Genomic DNA, 17500 nt, shown 5'->3' on the forward strand with positions numbered 1-17500 from the left:
ACTACAGTTCTATGCTAATTGATTGCACCGGTCAAGCCAAGGATTAGGTGAGGTTAAAACGCTAAAAATTATAAGTTGCTACATTTTCTTGAAGAAGTCATTTGGGATCTAATAATCTTGACCACCACAATTTGCAATACAAATGTTATACAGCAATCTGGAATATTTTTTTAATTCAAAATGTACCAAATAGGTGCCTTTACATTAAGGTTTTAATGAATGCTGTTAAAATTGGACAGAATTTTAGGAAAATCCCCTTGGGATCCAATAATTTTTGCTTTAAATGTAAATCTCTGTATAAAACCTTTCCAAATACCATAGGTGTAAATGTAAATAAAGCACAGGATTGTGATAGAAGGTCTATATTAGGAGGTCTAGAATAAGATACTGGATTGTGATAAGGGGTCTATATTAGGAGGTCTAAAATAAACTACTGGATTGTGATAGGGGGTCTATATTAGGAGGTCTAGAATAATCTACTGGATTGTGATAGAGGGTCTTTATTAGGAGGTCTAGAATAAACTACTGGATTGTGATAGAGGGTCTATATTAGGAGGCCTACAATAAACTACTGGATTGTGATAGGGGGTCTATATTAGGAGGTCTAGAATAATCTACTGGATTGTGATAGAGGGTCTTTATTAGGAGGTCTAGAATAAACTACTGGATTGTGATAGAGGGTCTATATTAGGAGTTCTAGAATAAACTACTGATGAGTTAGATGGTTTTAGGATATCTACTTAGTTTATTTTCTACAGTTCATCATAGTGTCGAGAGCATGATTAAGACGTCTTTCAGTGTTGTGTTATATGAGCTGGATGTTTGATGTCTGAAGCAAGTGAGCAGTCAATGTTAATAATCCTAATAATAATCTTTACTTATGAAACACTCAAATCTCCGAGTGCTCTAAATGGCAGTAGTCTGTGCTGCCTCTTCTCTCTTTCCAAGTGGACTAGAGTGGACGAGGTCAGGTGTGTGGCATCCCGAGCAGCAGGCAGGGCTGTATTGCATTGGGGCAGCGGTTGGAATGCATTGGCAGTGCCAGGGGGACATTACCTACACTGAGCTGGGTCGTCCCACGGGATCGGTGCTCTCTTGAGAAAGCAGAGGACATGTCTGTCCTTGCTCTGGCATGTTCTTACGCTACACCCGCAGTGACACATTGTCCAAACATGATGTGAATCAGTCCAGATTATTGGACTAGTCACTCTGATCTTATGATGTAATTGTTGGCTTTTTTTATATATATAGATGCCATTACATTGATTCTAGTTTATTACTACCTGGAACTAAATTACATATAGAGTCCTGAGAGCAGAGACAGTAATATGGAATTTTAAAAGGAAGCTTTCTAAAGAAACTGTAAGGTTTCCTGAGACTTTTGCTCCATTTTAACTTTTAGTTACAACTTTTAGTTGTAATGGAGCATAAACACAGCATTGCATTTAGAGAACTATTAGTGTTTTGGGTCAGACATTTGATGTCACATCTATACTGTGCGTTTCTAGTTGGTGGACCGCAGTATAGCAGGCAGTGAGTAGGTATGAGCAATACATGTGAAGTGTGAAAAAAAAAATCACAGAGTTTTGCTTCATCTCAAAGCAAATTTGAATATTAAGTCCAATTTGAATTCAAAGTCCCAGATATCAGCCAGGTGTGGCAAGACAGATACTAATAGGCATTGGCAGTGTCTTGCTGCTATATCCGACTGTGTGTGTGTGTGTGTGTTTGAGAGAGTGTGTGTGTGTGTGTGTGTGTGTGTGTGTGTGTGTGTGTGTGTGTGTGTGTGTGTGTGTGTGTGTGAGTGTGTGTGTGTGTGTGTGTGTGTGTGTGTGAGTGTGTGTGTGTGTGTGTGAGTGTGTGTGTGTGTGTGTGAGAGTGTGTGTGTGTGTGTAAAAGTGTGTGCGTGTGTGTGTGTGTGTGAGAGTGTGTGTGAGTGTGTGTGTGTGTGTGTAAAAGTGTGTGCGTGTGTGTGTATATATGTATGTGTGTGTGTGTGTGTGTGTGTGTGTGTGTACAGTAGATTCCTCATGCGTGAGTGAGCATGTGGATTTGTTTTGGCTTTATGAGCCGCTGTGATATGTGTTGTTTGGAAGCAGTGCTTACGTCACAGTCGCATTACGTTAGTGATTCAGACCTGGAGTTATCCTTAATACAGCCCAGCCAAATGTGTGCCTACGTGCTCCCTACACCCTGACACCACCGTCCAGAGCTGCTGTCTCCCCTTCATAGCACTTCATCGGCGCTGTATACACGTATATGAGGACGTGTGCCCAGGCTCACTTGTCTTCCTGGTGTAAAGAGATGTCCCTGTCAGCAGCGTGGTACTGGGGGTCTTAGCAGAAGGTTTGATAGGTTTGCCAGTTTTATTTAGTTTCAGTTCCAGCTATATCCAGTGTATTTTCCAGAAGATGGTGATGACCTGCCCCCTTTCCTAAAATCTAAATGTTTAATAGTCATTGTGCTGAAACAGTCGGTGGTACTGGGCAACTGAACACATCACTACCTGGTTTAACAGTCCGTGTGGCTCTGTCACCCTCTGTTGGTGTGACCTGTACAATTACACAAGCAGTTGCATTTTGATATCATTTCATTATATTGGTTTCATTATACATGTACACACCATATGGATCTTTAGGCATCATGTTTTGGGACAGTCTCCGTCTCATATAGTCTAAGTTTTAAATGATATATAAATGTTATTTATAGTATACGCTGGACTGAATGAAAATGTATAGGTGGTACATGCCATATGTGTGAGTGGTGATTGCTTAGCCCCCGTCTCCTCTTTGTGGCGGGGTTAATAAGGCCGGCTCTGTGCCGCCCTGGGGGTGAGGAGTTCAAGTGGTTTACAGCCACTTCAGAAGGAGCCCTTTCTCACGCTATATGTGTGTGTTGTGACTGCCCTTGTCCTGCCTCCTGTACTTACACACACACACACACACACACACACATACACACAAAGATACAAACTGTGCTACTGCACTGGTCTGCACTTTGAGAGTGAAGGCTGCTAACAGGGTGAAATCCAGCCTCCACATCAGCCCTGGAGAGAAGGAAAGTCCCATTGCCTGTCTTTCTTTGTTTTACACATTCTTTCTTTCTCTTGTGATTTCCCTTCATGTGCTCTCTCTCTCTCTCTCTCTCTCTCTCTCTCTCTCTCTCTCTCTGGTAACTGTATGAGGTACAGAAGGCAGACAGTGGACAGTGGACAGGTTGCCTCTCCAGCTGTGTGTGTATGTGCGTAAGTGGGAGATTGATGGCCCTCACATTCTCTCATGGTTTAGACGGGGGTCGCGGGCTACAGACAGTACATGTTCCAGCTGCTGTGTGCAGCAGGGGAGAGCAGGAGGGGCCGTAGAACAGCGGAGCAAGGCAGGAGAGCATTAGAACACAACCACACAGTTCAAGGGCGAAGGAGTCCACACAGCTTAGGAAGGAAGCTAGTCACTCACAGCCCGCACCCAGAATGACCACAGAACCCTGCCCATGTATGCCGGCAGCTACGGATGCCCAAAGGTAACACGACGCCTCAGTTTCACTTTGCTTCCTACATTTTGTACTGAATTCTTGAAGTATGGCATGCAACAGCAGATACTCTGTTCATATTTACAATCAGTCACACTGGTGAAGGAATATCACAGGACCGATCAGATACTCAAGCACTGTACATTCACCAAGTTCACGATGTCTTGCACTGGCTGTCTTTCCCAGGAATTCCTTTATATTGATGTGATATCTTATCACTCCTTGGTTCATCTTTCCTGGTGGCAAATATTTAAAATTCTGACTTGCCATTTAATTAACTGATAAGTTTTCATTTTATTCAGTGTGTCCAAACTTTTCCTTTCAGTTTTGTTTTTCAGAAATTCAGTGAACAGCATTAATTTTCTGAGGAATTCCAGAGTTGTGTTTGTGTAAAAAAAAAAAGCAAAAAAAAAAAAAGCTCAAATCTCCATTAGATCCCCGCGGAAAGTACTTCAGCATGTGTGGGAAAATGGCGGATGTCCAGATGTGAGTGTGTGTGTGTGTGTGTGTGTATACAGATGGGTAAGAAGGTGCAGCTGGCTGCTGAGGTTACTGATGGACTGATGTCCTGTGTGTGTGTGTGTGTGTGTGTGTGTTACTAATGGACTGATGTCCAATGTGTGTGTTTATCACACGCACACACATATGGTATGAACTTTATCTAAAGCATGCAATCTGTTAATTGTTAGCAACATGTATTATCAGTGCGAATGGCCTGTGTGCTCTGTGATGATAGTGGAAAAATTCTTCAGGAAACTTTGGTACAAGTATCAGCAAATGTTCAGCAAAACGGATTATTTACGCAGGTCATCCATCAAGCCTGTAAGTGTGTGTCCACGGGGAATTGCTAGGATCTAGATCCCGAGTGCTCTGTGTTTGTTTGAGAGATTACTAAGTGATTTTCCACTGGCAGAGAAGAGTCTGTTGTTTACAGTGTGGGAGTGTTTCTGTCACGGACCGCCACGCGGAGTTGCATCTTACCAGCAACTGCCTGTACTCTTCTCACACACACACACACACACACACACACACACACACACACACACAGTGTACTGCTCTGCTGTGTCACCTCCATGTTGGGCAGCATGTCTGTGGTTTACGGTCACTTCCCAAGACCGTCGCTTGGATGATCTTGGACACCTTGTTTGCTCAGCCCATGATGCACTGAACAAAGTCCTGTGAATTATGCAAAAAATCAACAGATACGATGCTTAAGGCAGAAGTGTGATGTCCTCGGTGCACACAAATGACCGGCAGAAAAAGGTGTCGTGGGATTCCATAAGAAAGTAGAAAAGGTCCAAACACAAAAGCTTACACTGCTGATTACTTTAATGACATGTCACAGGAGTTGGTCCAGATTATTGGTGCAAGTTGACTTTTTACAGGAGTTTGCATGTTTACTGTAACGACCTTGTGATGGTAGAAGTTTTAAATTGGAAACATCAGAACATTATTTTTGTGAAAAGTCATCTGACTTCTGATTTTTTGAACATCATTTGGTTTTGTGTGTGTGTATGTGTGTGTGTCTGTGTGTGTGTGTGTGTGTGTGTATATGTGTGTGTGTGTGTGTGTGTGTGTGTGTGTGTGTGTGTGCGTGCGTGTGCGTGTATGTGTGTGTGTGTGTGTGTGTGTGTGTGTCTGTGTCTGTGTCTGTGTCTGTGTCTGTGTCTGTGTCTGTGTGTGCGTGTGCGTGTGTCTGTGTCTGTGTGTGTGTCTGTGTGTGTCTGTGTGTGTGTGTGTATGTGTGTGTATGTGTGTGTGTGTATGTGTGTGTGTGTGTGTGTGCGTGTGCGTCTTTGTCTGTGTGTCTGTGTCTGTGTCTGTGTCTGTGTGTCTGTGTCTGTGTGTGTGTGTGTGTATGTGTGTGTGTGTGTGTCTGTGTCTGTGTGCGTGTGCGTGTGCGTGTGCGTGCGCGTGCGCGTGTGTGTGTCTGTGTCTGTGTGTGTGTGTGTGTGTGTGTGTGTGTGTATTTGGTGTCTGAAGCGCGTTTCCTCTGAACGAGTCTTTAAGTCCCATATGCCATCGCTCTTTTATACTGCGGGCAGTGTTGTCCCCGTTGCTAGGGGCGACCTGTCCATACCATCCGTGACACGGCCGTGGAACCCAAATGGACAGGAAGCGCTTTAATTCCAGACCTTTTCAGAGCCGTTTGCTGACGGATGCGACTCTGGCTCCGGCTTCAAGAGCTGGACGCTTAATAAAAGTGGAAGAGCAGGAAAGAAGGGGTGAATGACGGGAAATGAGGGGCAGAGGAGGGTGGACAAAAAGACCTGAGCGAGACGCTTCTGGGCTGTCCTTATGTAACAGGAGGTCTCGCCTGCTCAGTCAAAAGGGGAATAAGGGGAATGCCTTTGATTGGTGGCCCCTGTCTCCACGGCTCCTCCGGACCCCCCCCCCCAACCTCCTGGGCTCTGTTCTTATGGCTCTCTGCCTGCTGGCCCACACTGGGGTAAGCAGGAATGCCACAGCGGGGGGGTGGGGGTGTGTTAGGGTTCAGGCCCGGACCCCGAGATTAGAGCCTGTAGCCGTGTGATGTTGCGTGGAAGGTGATTGCTGTGCGCGGGGGTCTGTGAGCACACAATAGCGGTGAGATGCCATGTGTTGAAGCGCCTCATGTTTTGCAATGCCCCGTGCAGATTTGGATGCTCGTCTGTGCGTGTGGCTTTGCGCTGGGGGTCCTGAGGGGCTGAAAGGAAGGTGTGCCTTTGTGTCGGGGGCTTTTCCTGTCACGGCGCACACGAGATGCCCGGGGTCCACGTTAATTAAACTGGGCAGCAGAAAAACAGCAGCTTTTTTTCCCACAGCTCTGGAGCCTGTGACTCTTACCCTCTCTTGCCTTTACCCAGAGTCCCCTCTGAGCTTTAGAAAGTTCCGGAGTGTCTTTTATGTACCGCAAAACGGGCTCAGGGTCTGCTGTACGCTGCTGGTAAAAGGCCCTCTTTTACACTCCAAGACGATTTCATACGATGGTGTGTGTGGAATAAGAGGGCAAAACACACTTACATTCATCCACTTTATACTGGGATCCAGTATTTTGATTTTGTTGCATGAGCTCTTGACCTCTGACAAGGTTGAGCTGTTCAACGGTCCATGTTAAGCTCTCTTTATTCAAAACAACTGCATAGTATTTGAATTCAAAATTGGTGTTGTGAGCCTGAGTGACTGAATGTACATTACATTTACGTATATTTCTGCCATTTAGCAGACACTCTTATCAAGAGTGACTTACAACACTGCTTTGTCACCTACTAACAGAAAGCATCTGAGCCAATACAGTAGGTTCAAGATACCATTGAACTAGAATACTGCTGAAATACGGGAATTCATGCTGATACCTAGATGAAATAATGCCAAATAAGCAGAAGTTCTATATTAAAACAATGATAAGCGCAGTACCAGATGGTACCAAACAATACGTGCTAGGTCAATTATAACATGTACTTTACTTTAGAAATGAGGTCTGTTCATGTGAGCCCTCTCATGCTTGCATGGAGCTGACCACAGCCGAGTCTAGTGTGACTAATAATAGCCACAATTAGAGTAGTTCTCATGGATATCCTGGTTTATCTTGGCATGTAACAGAACTCCTCTGCTCTGAACTATGTGACACAGTTAAAAGACCAGAATTGTTGGAGTCAAGTTTTGTAAAGCTGTCAGAGCTGATATTGGAGTCGAATTGACACCCTGAAGGGCCACACTGCATCTACAGGAGTTGATACGTGCAGTCTGGCAAGGATTTCAGTAGTGCCAGGGTTACATTTTCACTTTCTGTGATACTTGGAGAACCCCTGCATGCAGTTGCTGTCACGCCAGGATGAATTAACTAACCGGTGTGCTCAGGTCAGGTGTACTGTAGCATATATGGAATACTCATGTGTCTTGGCTGCCTTGAGATCCAGTCTTATACCAATGTGGTCTGCAAGCATTGTCCTTCATTCATTTCTTTTGAGCTTCGTTTCATAACCTAAACGATAATAATACAATAACGCATAAAGCACACTGATGCTTTCAAACTGATGTTCTACTTAAATTAAAAACAGAAGAACCATTTACAAAGAAGACATTCTGTTGTGCCCAGGGCATATTTTTCACACACAAAAAAATCTGATCTGATCCTATATCTGATCTCAAAGTGCCATATATGGACACACCCAAGAGTCCTAAACTAAGAGCTGCTCCTGTTGCTGAATATGGAAAAACATGTGCAACAATGTTCACGCTAGCTAGTACCTTTAATGTTCCTCTGATGTTCCTCATAGGAGATGAAGGACCTCTAATGGAGATCAGAACCTGATTCTTTCAGGAAGAGAATGCGAGTAATAATAAATACACATTCGTTTAGTTTCTTTGGGTGCGCAACATTAGAATTCGTTGTTCGCATTTAAAGAAGTGAAAGTGAACCATGTCGTTTTCCTCTGAGGCTGAAGCCTGAATGCCTGATGATGTTCTCCGAGCACAATCAGCCGCCGTGTCTCACGCTGCGAGCGCCTCCATGTTCCCGCCTACGCTCGCCTCGACTGGCTGACCCCATCCTCAGCGCCCAGGAAGTACGGATGTCACAACTGTAGTACTCAGACCGGTCATTCCTACTCGGAAAAACATAGCAGTACACTAATTTGAACTGGAAGTACATTTCAAATGATTTTAGCTCCAAGCTGTTTTAGCTTTATTAAAATGGTGATAGGAATAATATTGTTACGAAACCTTATACATTTTTAAAAAGGGCTTGAAGTCTAACTTTAGGTATTAGATAAGCAACACGAGGACCGTGTTAAAAGAAAACTAAAAGGAATCAGCACACGTGGTAGGCAGAAAGCCTGGGGAGTGGTATGCCAGACTCACATGAACGTGTTAAAGAGGAACCAGACTGAAACCTCACTAGAACCAGACTGAAACCAGACTGAAACCTCACTAGAACCAGACTGGACTGCGTGAGAGAGAAGTCAGGGAGGTCTGAGGGGAAGTCATGTCTGGCCTACTGCAATGAAAGTTAATCATTCAGAAAATAAAAATGAATCTTTCAAAAAAGCCATTGGAGTTGTCCATGGAAAATAAAGGATGTTTGAGCAGTTGTAGTAGTAACATTCTTCATGATGTGTTGAATGTTTGCCATGCGTTGTTATAAAATATTTGAAACAGTTAACAAAGAATTTAAAAAATACATTGACCAAAGTTATTTGCCATCAAAATGTCTCTTATTTTCAAATGGGAGTGAAATGTTTAAAGTGTTAAATTAGCTCATGAAAGTGTGGATCTGTCTTGGGGCTAACAGAGTCCAGATCAACTCCCCAGGAGTCAGTTTGTACGGGCTTTCTCTGCGAACATCTCCAAGACTTACACGCATTCGCCCCGTGCTTGTGCAGAGTGACCGTGGGCTGGCCGTTACACCGACGGCAGTAAGGGGTCAGCTGTCAGGACTGTGCCAGTATATCAATACCCAAATAAAACGATGACCACTAGAAGAGGCGCAGACCCGCACGGCGGCGACCTAAAGCGGCTTCCTGTGCGTGGGTGCGAGCGTGGCTGCACCCCACCGGGTGCTTATCCCGATAACCGAGGTTCCGCCCCACGTAAGGAGTAAGGCCCCGTTGAGTCTTGCTCTAATAGCTTCCATATGCGTGGCAGGACTCTAAAGACTGGACATGTCTGAACAGAGCATCCCTGAGCGAGCGATTCCGATTACTATAAACAGCTGCTGTTAGGATGTTGCTACCGTTGGGACTGCATGTGTAGGAATTTTAGAACATACACCGCGCGCACAAATGACACCACCTTCTAAAACTGTTCGAGCTTAAGCCCTGGGGGAGCGCGCATGTGTGTGTGCTTGGGACATTTCTGATGGTTTAACTAAGAGAGAGAGAGAGAGAGAGAGAGAAATGGAGGAAAAATGGAGGAAAAAAGCAAAAGAGTAAGCTTGAGTAAGACGGCTTGAGTAAGACGGCTTGAGTAAGACGGCTTCAGTAAGACGGCTTGAGTAAGACGGCTTCAGTAAGACGGCTTGAGTAAGACGGCTTGAGTAAGACGGCTTGAGTAAGACGGCTTCAGTAAGACGGCTTGAGTAAGACGGCTTCAGTAAGACGGCTTGAGTAAGACGGCTTGAGTAAGACGGGTTTCTGTGATTTATGAGAGGGAGACGGAGATGATAGAGACAAAGTGAGAGGAGTGAAAAGAGGAGGAAGAGGTCAGCGGTCCCCTCCTTCCACGTACCTCCCGGGGGCTAAAGACGCTGGAGCGTGCGCCTCCCCCCGCACATGGACGTCCATGCCCCTCCGTTACGACGGCAGCGCCAGCCGAGCCAGGGAGTGCTCACGGCCACCGGCGGGCGCTCTCCGACGGGGCAGCGTTTCCACAGCGACAGGAGCGATAGGGCCCCGCTGTGGTTTTCACCTGGCTTGGCTGTAATCAGTGAGAAGTGTGAGGAGAATCTTGGGAGGAGAGGCCCCGATACTGTGCTGACATTATCATACCTCTGCATTTGAATTTCTTTTAAAAAAGAATTCAACTACATTTTAAATATTTAAAAGAAATGAGGGAAGAAGAAAAGCTGGAAGCTCAAGCTCACCCCTGCTGTCTTCTGGAATATAGTCTAGGAATTTCTTTTTGTAATTGTTTGAATAGTTTTGCAATTATTGGGTTAGAGTAGATAATGTTTGTAATGGAGTCCTCTTTTTGGGAATGGCCTAAAATGTTTTGTATGTGTATGATTTTAATTCTCCTATTTTACTTACTGTGTGTGTGTGTGTGTGTGTGTGTGTGTAAAGATATAAAGAGTTGATAAAACATTCTCTGTTGGCTGTTTTTCAGAAATTGAAGCAAAGGAGGCCTGTGATTGGTTGAAGGCCGCGGGGTTCCCACAGTATGCCCAACTCTACGAGGGTAAGTGGCACAACGCTTATCTTAGTACACTTATGATTACAGTGCAGTGTTTGGCAAACGCCCTTGTCCAGCACGACTTTCAGAAGCACTTTGTTGCCTCTATCTGTGAGTACAGGAACAACAGACATGCGCATGTCTGAACAAGCCTCAGGTTCAGTCAGTCTATGAGAGCGCATGGCAGCGCCGTACTACACACTAAAGACGGTACTCACGCAAATTGTCATAAGTGGGAGTGTGAGAGAAAAACGTGAGGAAGAGACAGACAGACAGACAGACAGACAGACAGACAGACAGACCATTCCACACGCCAGGTCTTCTACACTCAAGGCTGTTTTACTGTACGCTCGCTCTCTGGCCTGTACCACTGTACTGTGTTGCAAGATATGTGTGACATTCCCTACTCCTTCCATGAGTTGGAACGGTCCGCCGGCTGCGTTAACACAGCTGTGCACTCTCAGCTTAAAGTCGAGAGGGTTTTTTCCCCTCTCTTTGGTTCATTATAAGGCCAGGCACCACTATTTCCAGCATAGAGTTTCTGTCCAAGGGGAGCAGGGGGTCATGGGAAAAGCCTCTGCTATCACTAGCTGGAAAACACAAGCCTCTCCCTCAGTCTTCCATCCAGACCATCGAAGGTCAGAAGATCACAATCTCTCTCTCTCTCTCTCTCTCTCTCTCTCTCTCTCTCTCTCTCTCTCTCTCAATCCCTCCCTCCCCGTTTTTCTCTCACTCCTCTTCCGCTCTTCCACAACTCCATGACCCTTATGACAGTTTACATCAAAGCCGCGTTTCATTCTCAAGTAAACCTAACTTTTAATATGAAAATAATGTGCAGCGATTAACTAATTTGGCAGTCCAAGCCCAACCGAGCATGAGATGAGTGTGCTAGGATGTGAGAGGGATGTTTACTGACTGGGCTTACTTTACGCTGTAATGTCCCTTTTCCCCTTTAACTGAAATGTATATTCTTTATAGGGAAACTTTACTCAATAGAACCAAGGGTGCGGGGTGGTAAACAGCTGAAGAAGTAAAGATAAAGACCAGCCCCTCTGAAGATGTTGTTTATTGTCTTTGTTTTTTGTCAGTCACTCCCTGTAATTTAGTTCTTTTGGTTTGGGAAAGTCAGTGTGAGGGCTTCTCTGAGGATGAGGAGAGCTTTGTGCGGCTCTTTTTGTGGCTTTCCCCAACTTTTCCCTTTTCATTCTCTCTCGCTATACACCACACACACACACACACACACACACACACACACACACACACACACATACACACACACACACATGGACACACACACACATACACACACACACACACGCACACATACACACACACACACATGGACACACACACACATACACACACACACACACACACACACACACACACACGCACACATGGACACACACACACACACATGGACACACACACACACACACACACACGCACACACATGGACACACACACACACACACACACACACACGCACACATGGACACACACACACACATGGACACACACACACACACACACACACACACACACACACACACACATGGACACACACACTCACACACACACATACACACACACACACACACACATGGACACACACACTCACACACACACACACACACACACACACACACACATTCTTGCCTCGTCTTCTCACACTCTACATTAGGAGACACACTACCATGTCCTTCCACACAGTGAACCATGAACAGTGCACTTGCAGGGAATAACCCACGATGATTCCTCATGTACCTCCCCTGTTTACGTTACGTTTGCCCTGCTCACTAAACTCTGTCCCCGCGCAGTGCAGCCGTTTTCCTCTGGTGCTTCGTGTAATGTGTATGCACTCTTTGACAAAGCAGTCTTGTAATTGGTGCTCTGTCTCCTCATGTAGATTCCCAGTTTCCCATTGACATATGTGCTGTCAAGAAGGACCATGACTTCCTGGACAAAGATCTTGTGGAGCCCCTCTGCCGGTAAGAGAGTGAATTTTCGCTAACCGCATTTTGAGTAGAGTCAGTTGAATATGTGTGTGTGTGTGTGTGTGTGTGTGTGTGTGTGTGCGCGCAGTATTCTCCCAAGCAACTGGGATGTCAGCAGCGGATTCAGACACATTAGTTTTTTTGTTTTTTTTCTTCTAGCCTGGATGTGGTCCAGTACACCATTGATTACAAGACACTGCTTTGATATGCTATGTACCGCCCTAGAGGAGAAGCAGCTCTTTGCCATTCTTAACGATTGTGTACTGACTTCACTAACATACATAAGTGGGGGTGGGTTAGCCGTGATGAAGGAACTGTGCACTACAACGTCCACCTTCTCACACTGGGATTCACAAACAAGCAAAGGAACAAGACAGAAATCCAACCCTATTAATCATTTTGGGTTTTTTTGAACCTTTATTGATCTTTTCTGTTCTGAAGAGCATTGTTATTCACAAGGACAGTAGGGAAAGTGGTTGGAAAGACGAGCCTTGTTCCGCTACGTGTGTATGTGCGAGTGGGCCGGCCTTTGTCCACGTCTGCTGATGGCTCCACCTCTGGAGTGTCTGACCCGTGTCCTCCATAAAGTCTGTCGTGGCCTGCAGTGCTTTGATCCTAATGTCTCCCTTCTGGAGCCAAACTCTGATGTCTCTCTCACAGGCCTCAGGGAACCTCAGGGGGTCAGAGCCTGGCATTAGACACTAACAGAAGGCTGTTTGTGTGTGTGTGTGAGAGAGATTGTGAGGGCGCGAGCAAATGAACAGTAGCTGTGAGCCGTGTGCCAGTAATGACAGTGTTAGTGAGATCTGTAAGCTTTACTGTCACCTGCACGCACACCTCTCGAGAGCTACAGTATGCAGGCATGAGAAATGGGATCCTGGCTGTGTGGTTGTCACGGCGATAAAGCATGCGTTTCCTCGACAAGCACTGATGCCTGGGCTCATGATTTCATGAGGATGAAACATACCAGTTAATATGTATATATATTAAGCAGTTAATATGTGAATTAAACAAGCACATGCGGATTAATCAAGCACCTGTGGATTAAACAGGTAATTGTGGATTAACCGAGCGCATGTGGATTAAACAGGTACATATGGATTTAACAAGTATATGTCCCAAACTAAAAGGTTTTGGGCGATGTAGTGCTGAATGTGGCAGTTGTGGTTTATGAGTGAAATAGCATGTCAATACGGTCTGTCAACTTCAGACAGGCAGTTTGCAGTCTTTAATGGAGTGTGTATGTGTGTGTGTGTGTGTGTATGTGTGTGTGTGTGTATGTGTGTGCACGTGTGTGCTTGTGCGCGTGTGTGTGTGTGTGTGTGTGTGTGTGCGTTTGTGTGTGCGTGTGTGTGTGCACGTTTGTTCATACTGAGGGTGGACTGCACTGCTCCTGGGGTGAAGATTAGAACGTTATAGGCTGCTTAAGGGTGACTTCAAAGAGGAGGCTGGAGAAGCTCCTCCTCCCTTCACAGGAGTGGGATGCCGGGCTCACATGCCCACCCCTCACTCATTCCATCAGCCAGCCGCATCTCCAGTAGGCTTTGCTCTGTACCTGGGTGTTAGCTGGGTTTTCTGTGTCTGGAAGGTCTTCTGATGTCTCTCTGATGTTCCTCAGGCTCTCCTCACGAGTGAACTGAGGTGCTCTGTTTCTTCGCTTGCATACTTGTGGACTCTTCCTTCTCTCTTTCTTTTTCCAGGCGACTCAACACTCTGAACAAGTGTGCCTCCATGAAAGTGGATGTGGGCCTGCCTAAGAAGAGAGTGAGTGACCGTGTTACCATCGCTCTGGTGTAAAAAAAAAAGAGAACGCTGCTTTCTCACCTAGGCGATGTGTGCAGTTCTTTTACATTTCAAACGTTTTATCATGAGTTTTACTGTAATAATGAGTTATTGGTTTAGAGGGCTATTACAGTAGGTCACTGTGGTTAAACAGTTCTCTCTGTGTGATTAGTAGTCAGACCAGATCAGTTGGTTCTATGCAGGGTACCAGGTTCCATATCAATGCCAGGGACTCATGTCTCCTTACTCTAAGTGAAGTGTCAGTTCCATCCCCTTTGGTTCTCTCCAGTGGTGTTTGGGTCTCTCCGGTGGTGTTTGGGTCTCTCTGGTGGTGTTCAGATCTCTCCAGTGGTGTTTAGGTCTCTCCAGTGGTCTGTGGGTCTCTCCAGTGGTCTTTAGGTCTCTCTAGTGGTCTGTGGGTCTCTCCAGTGGTGTTTAGGTCTCTCCAGTGGTCTGTGGGTCTCTCCAGTGGTCTTTAGGTCTCTCCAGTGGTCTGTGGGTCTCTCCAGTGGTCTTTAGGTCTCTCCAGTGGTCTGTGGGTCTCTCCAGTGGTCTGTGGGTACAATTGTACTTTGGCTTTTTTCTCTCTTTGATACTGTTCAATAATTATCATGTTTTGAACACTATTATTTTTGAAAGAATTTGTCTCTAGGAAAAATTGTTGGGAGATATTAGCTAAAGTTACTGGCATAACATTTGCCAGCTGTTTCCTGTGCTGTGAGAGTTTTGAGTTTTAGCAGCTCTTACCTTCATTAGAACCATCTGTGGCCTTGTGACAAGCGTAATAAACCATAATGTGCGCAGGCAAATGTGGACACATGAGTAGAATAGATTTATCAGTTCAATAAGACAGGAAATGACAACAGCATAAAAAATATGACAGTTCATAAATAGGAATGCACGCAAACACAACAGAATCTGGCTGTCTGAAGTGTTCTTCAGTCTGATTGGCTCATGCGTTGCAGAGTGAGGACTCGGACGAGGACGACTTGCTGGCCATCAGCAACAGATGGACCTTTGAGTGGAGCAGCCGTCGCTGGTCTCGCCTGCAGGACATTGACCTCCTCCTGGGCGGAGCAGATCGGCGGAGCCCTGCTCAGGGGCGGGGCCTGCGCACAACCGTGAGCAGCGAGAGCGTCCTGACCGACCTTAGCGAGCCCGAGATCTGCTCACTGCACAGCGAGGACTCACTGTCCGTTGTGCCCGACTCCGCCTCCTTGTGCCCCCTGAGTGTGCCCCGGGACCGGCCCCGCTACGGCTCGCTCCCTGCTAAGGGTGGGAGGCACGGGCGCATGCGCGCCAAGGACTTCCTGCGGCGGATGGAGACGCTGGGGCGCTCGTGGGGGCCACCGCGTAGCCGGCGCTCCCTGGCCATCAGCAGGCCCATCCTGCAGGGGGAGCCGGAGTCGCTCAAAATGCTGCGCTGTGTCCCCATCGTCAATGGCCAGCCTTCTCCTGCTGGAAACACGCCCCCTGCCGGCACACACCTGGCCATGCTCACCAGCCAATCAGAAAACAGCCAGTCGGAGACCAGCGGCAGCACGGGGAACACGCTCCACCTAAAGGAGCATGTCTCCAAGCCCTGTGTTGCCAGCAAGTGTGCTGGCGTGTACCTGGAAGACCTGGAGGTGCTCTCCTGCGCCGCACAGAGGAGGAGGCCTGCAGAGCAGGGCCACAGGAGCGAGTTCCATTCCTACGAGGACCTGGTGGTGCACGTCCCAAAGGACCACAAACCAGGCACCTTCCCCAAGGCGCTGTCCATTGAGAGCCTGACCCCCGCCTGCGGGGAGGCGGGCAGCTGGAGGGTACAGGGGGCGGGGCCGCAGCAGGGACGGGGCAGGAAGGGGCTGGCGAGGGAGGCCCGACCCGTAACGCGCTGCCGCCCCCGGAGCAGCCGGATCAGTGTGTATGACAATGTCCCAGGCTCCCATCTGTACGCCAGCACCGGCGACCTCATGGACCTGGAGAAGGAGGACCTGTTCCCGCACCTGGACGACATCCTGCAGCACGTGAACGGCCTGCAGCAGATCGTGGACCACTGGTCCAAGAAGGTCCTGCCCGAGGGCGAGGGGGATGGGGATAGGGGGCCAGACCAGGGGATGATGGATGGACAGTCCTCCAGCCAGATCACGCTGGACTTCGAAGGGACCTCGGTAACCACGCCCAGCGACGGAGACCGGGACGGCGTCTCGCTGAACGACACAGACACGTCCAGCACAAGAGAGAGGCGGGACTCGGGGGTGGGGGCCTCACTGACTCGGCCTCGGTGAGAATACAGCCCGAGGGGTTACAGGGTACTCATCAAACGCTGCTCCTTCCACAGGCCCATGCGACAGAGCAGTCTAGAGAACAAAATTAACCATTTGCATGCCAAGTACTTTCTCCTACATTCAGTGGGCCGTTATTGGTCAGTGCAAAAAGCAGGCAGGTTTTTTTCCGTTTCCATGGTGCCCGGTGATTGGGTAGGCTCACTGCAAAGCTGAACTCAATTTTGTTTTTTTTTAAATACGTCATGGCAATTCTATCACTTGTGTTTGAGTGCAGAGTTGCTCTTATATTCACAACACATTTATATTTGTGAAAATGCCGTCCTGTTTTAATTTCAGACTTTAATACAGTGCAGTGCTAGAGCGTGTTTGGTGCTAGATAAGCACAGTTACAAAGTGGTACCAGGAGATCAGGGCACATGTGTTCTAGTGGTATCACTCTAGCACCCTGCCTCTCTTATATATCTCCATGACGTTATTCTAATACACTGGTCATGTGGTAGCTTTATCATTTCTTATCATGTGGCCATCTATATGACCTCTATATGATCCTGTTAACACTGAATACATTACTGTGTGAAACCAAAAGAGGAATCAGTAAAAATTAAAAATTCCCCCATGTTATTATAATCACCTTTAAAAGCATAAATATTCATAGCTTGATTTCTGCCCCTAGTCTCAGGTGGCCAAGCTTCAGGATGTCCAACCGCCTCAGCCAATCAGGAGATTCGTTACAGATCTCTAGCCAGTCAGCAGGCCAGCTCTGCCTGTTACAGAAATTCTCACTTCTGCGTCTCACCGCCATCATGGAGAAATACTCGATGTCCAACAAACATGGCTGGACTTGGTGAGTGATGTGGAGATGCCAGAGTGTCCTTACTCAGCCCAGCTCACGTGAGCAGGCGTGTTTGGGGTGAGTGCGTGAACCCAGCTCATGTGAGTGCCTGTGAGAGAGAGAGAGAGAGAGAGTCACACAAATTAGCAGATGATCAGAGAGAAGAGAAACGCATGCCATTAGAAATCTGTTTATTTATTTGTCTATCTCTTTAAACATCC

At 46.8% G+C, this 17500-nt stretch overlaps 1 protein-coding gene across 6 annotated transcripts in view; it reads left to right on the forward strand.

Moving 5' to 3' along the window:
* stard13a (StAR related lipid transfer domain containing 13a) overlaps positions 1 to 17500 on the forward strand; it is a 55859-nt gene that overhangs the window by 29078 nt on the left and 9281 nt on the right. For 4 of the 6 annotated variants that reach the window (XM_081702116.1, XM_035535649.2, XM_035535648.2 and 1 more), the window contains 5 exons: positions 10333 to 10404; positions 12308 to 12389; positions 14096 to 14159; positions 15143 to 16443; positions 17121 to 17291. In XM_081702116.1, coding sequence (XP_081558242.1) covers positions 10333 to 10404; positions 12308 to 12389; positions 14096 to 14159; positions 15143 to 16443; positions 17121 to 17291 — 1690 coding nt within the window. Of the gene's footprint in view, positions 1 to 3218; positions 3520 to 10332; positions 10405 to 12307; positions 12390 to 14095; positions 14160 to 15142; positions 16444 to 17120; positions 17292 to 17500 lie in introns of those variants that run through there. The other 2 variants (XM_035535650.2, XM_081702117.1) reach the window with 2 other exon arrangements.

This window comes from Electrophorus electricus, chromosome 19 (assembly GCF_041902795.1).
Source record: "Electrophorus electricus isolate QZ-2024a chromosome 19, ASM4190279v1, whole genome shotgun sequence".
NCBI lineage: Eukaryota > Metazoa > Chordata > Actinopteri > Gymnotiformes > Gymnotidae > Electrophorus > Electrophorus electricus.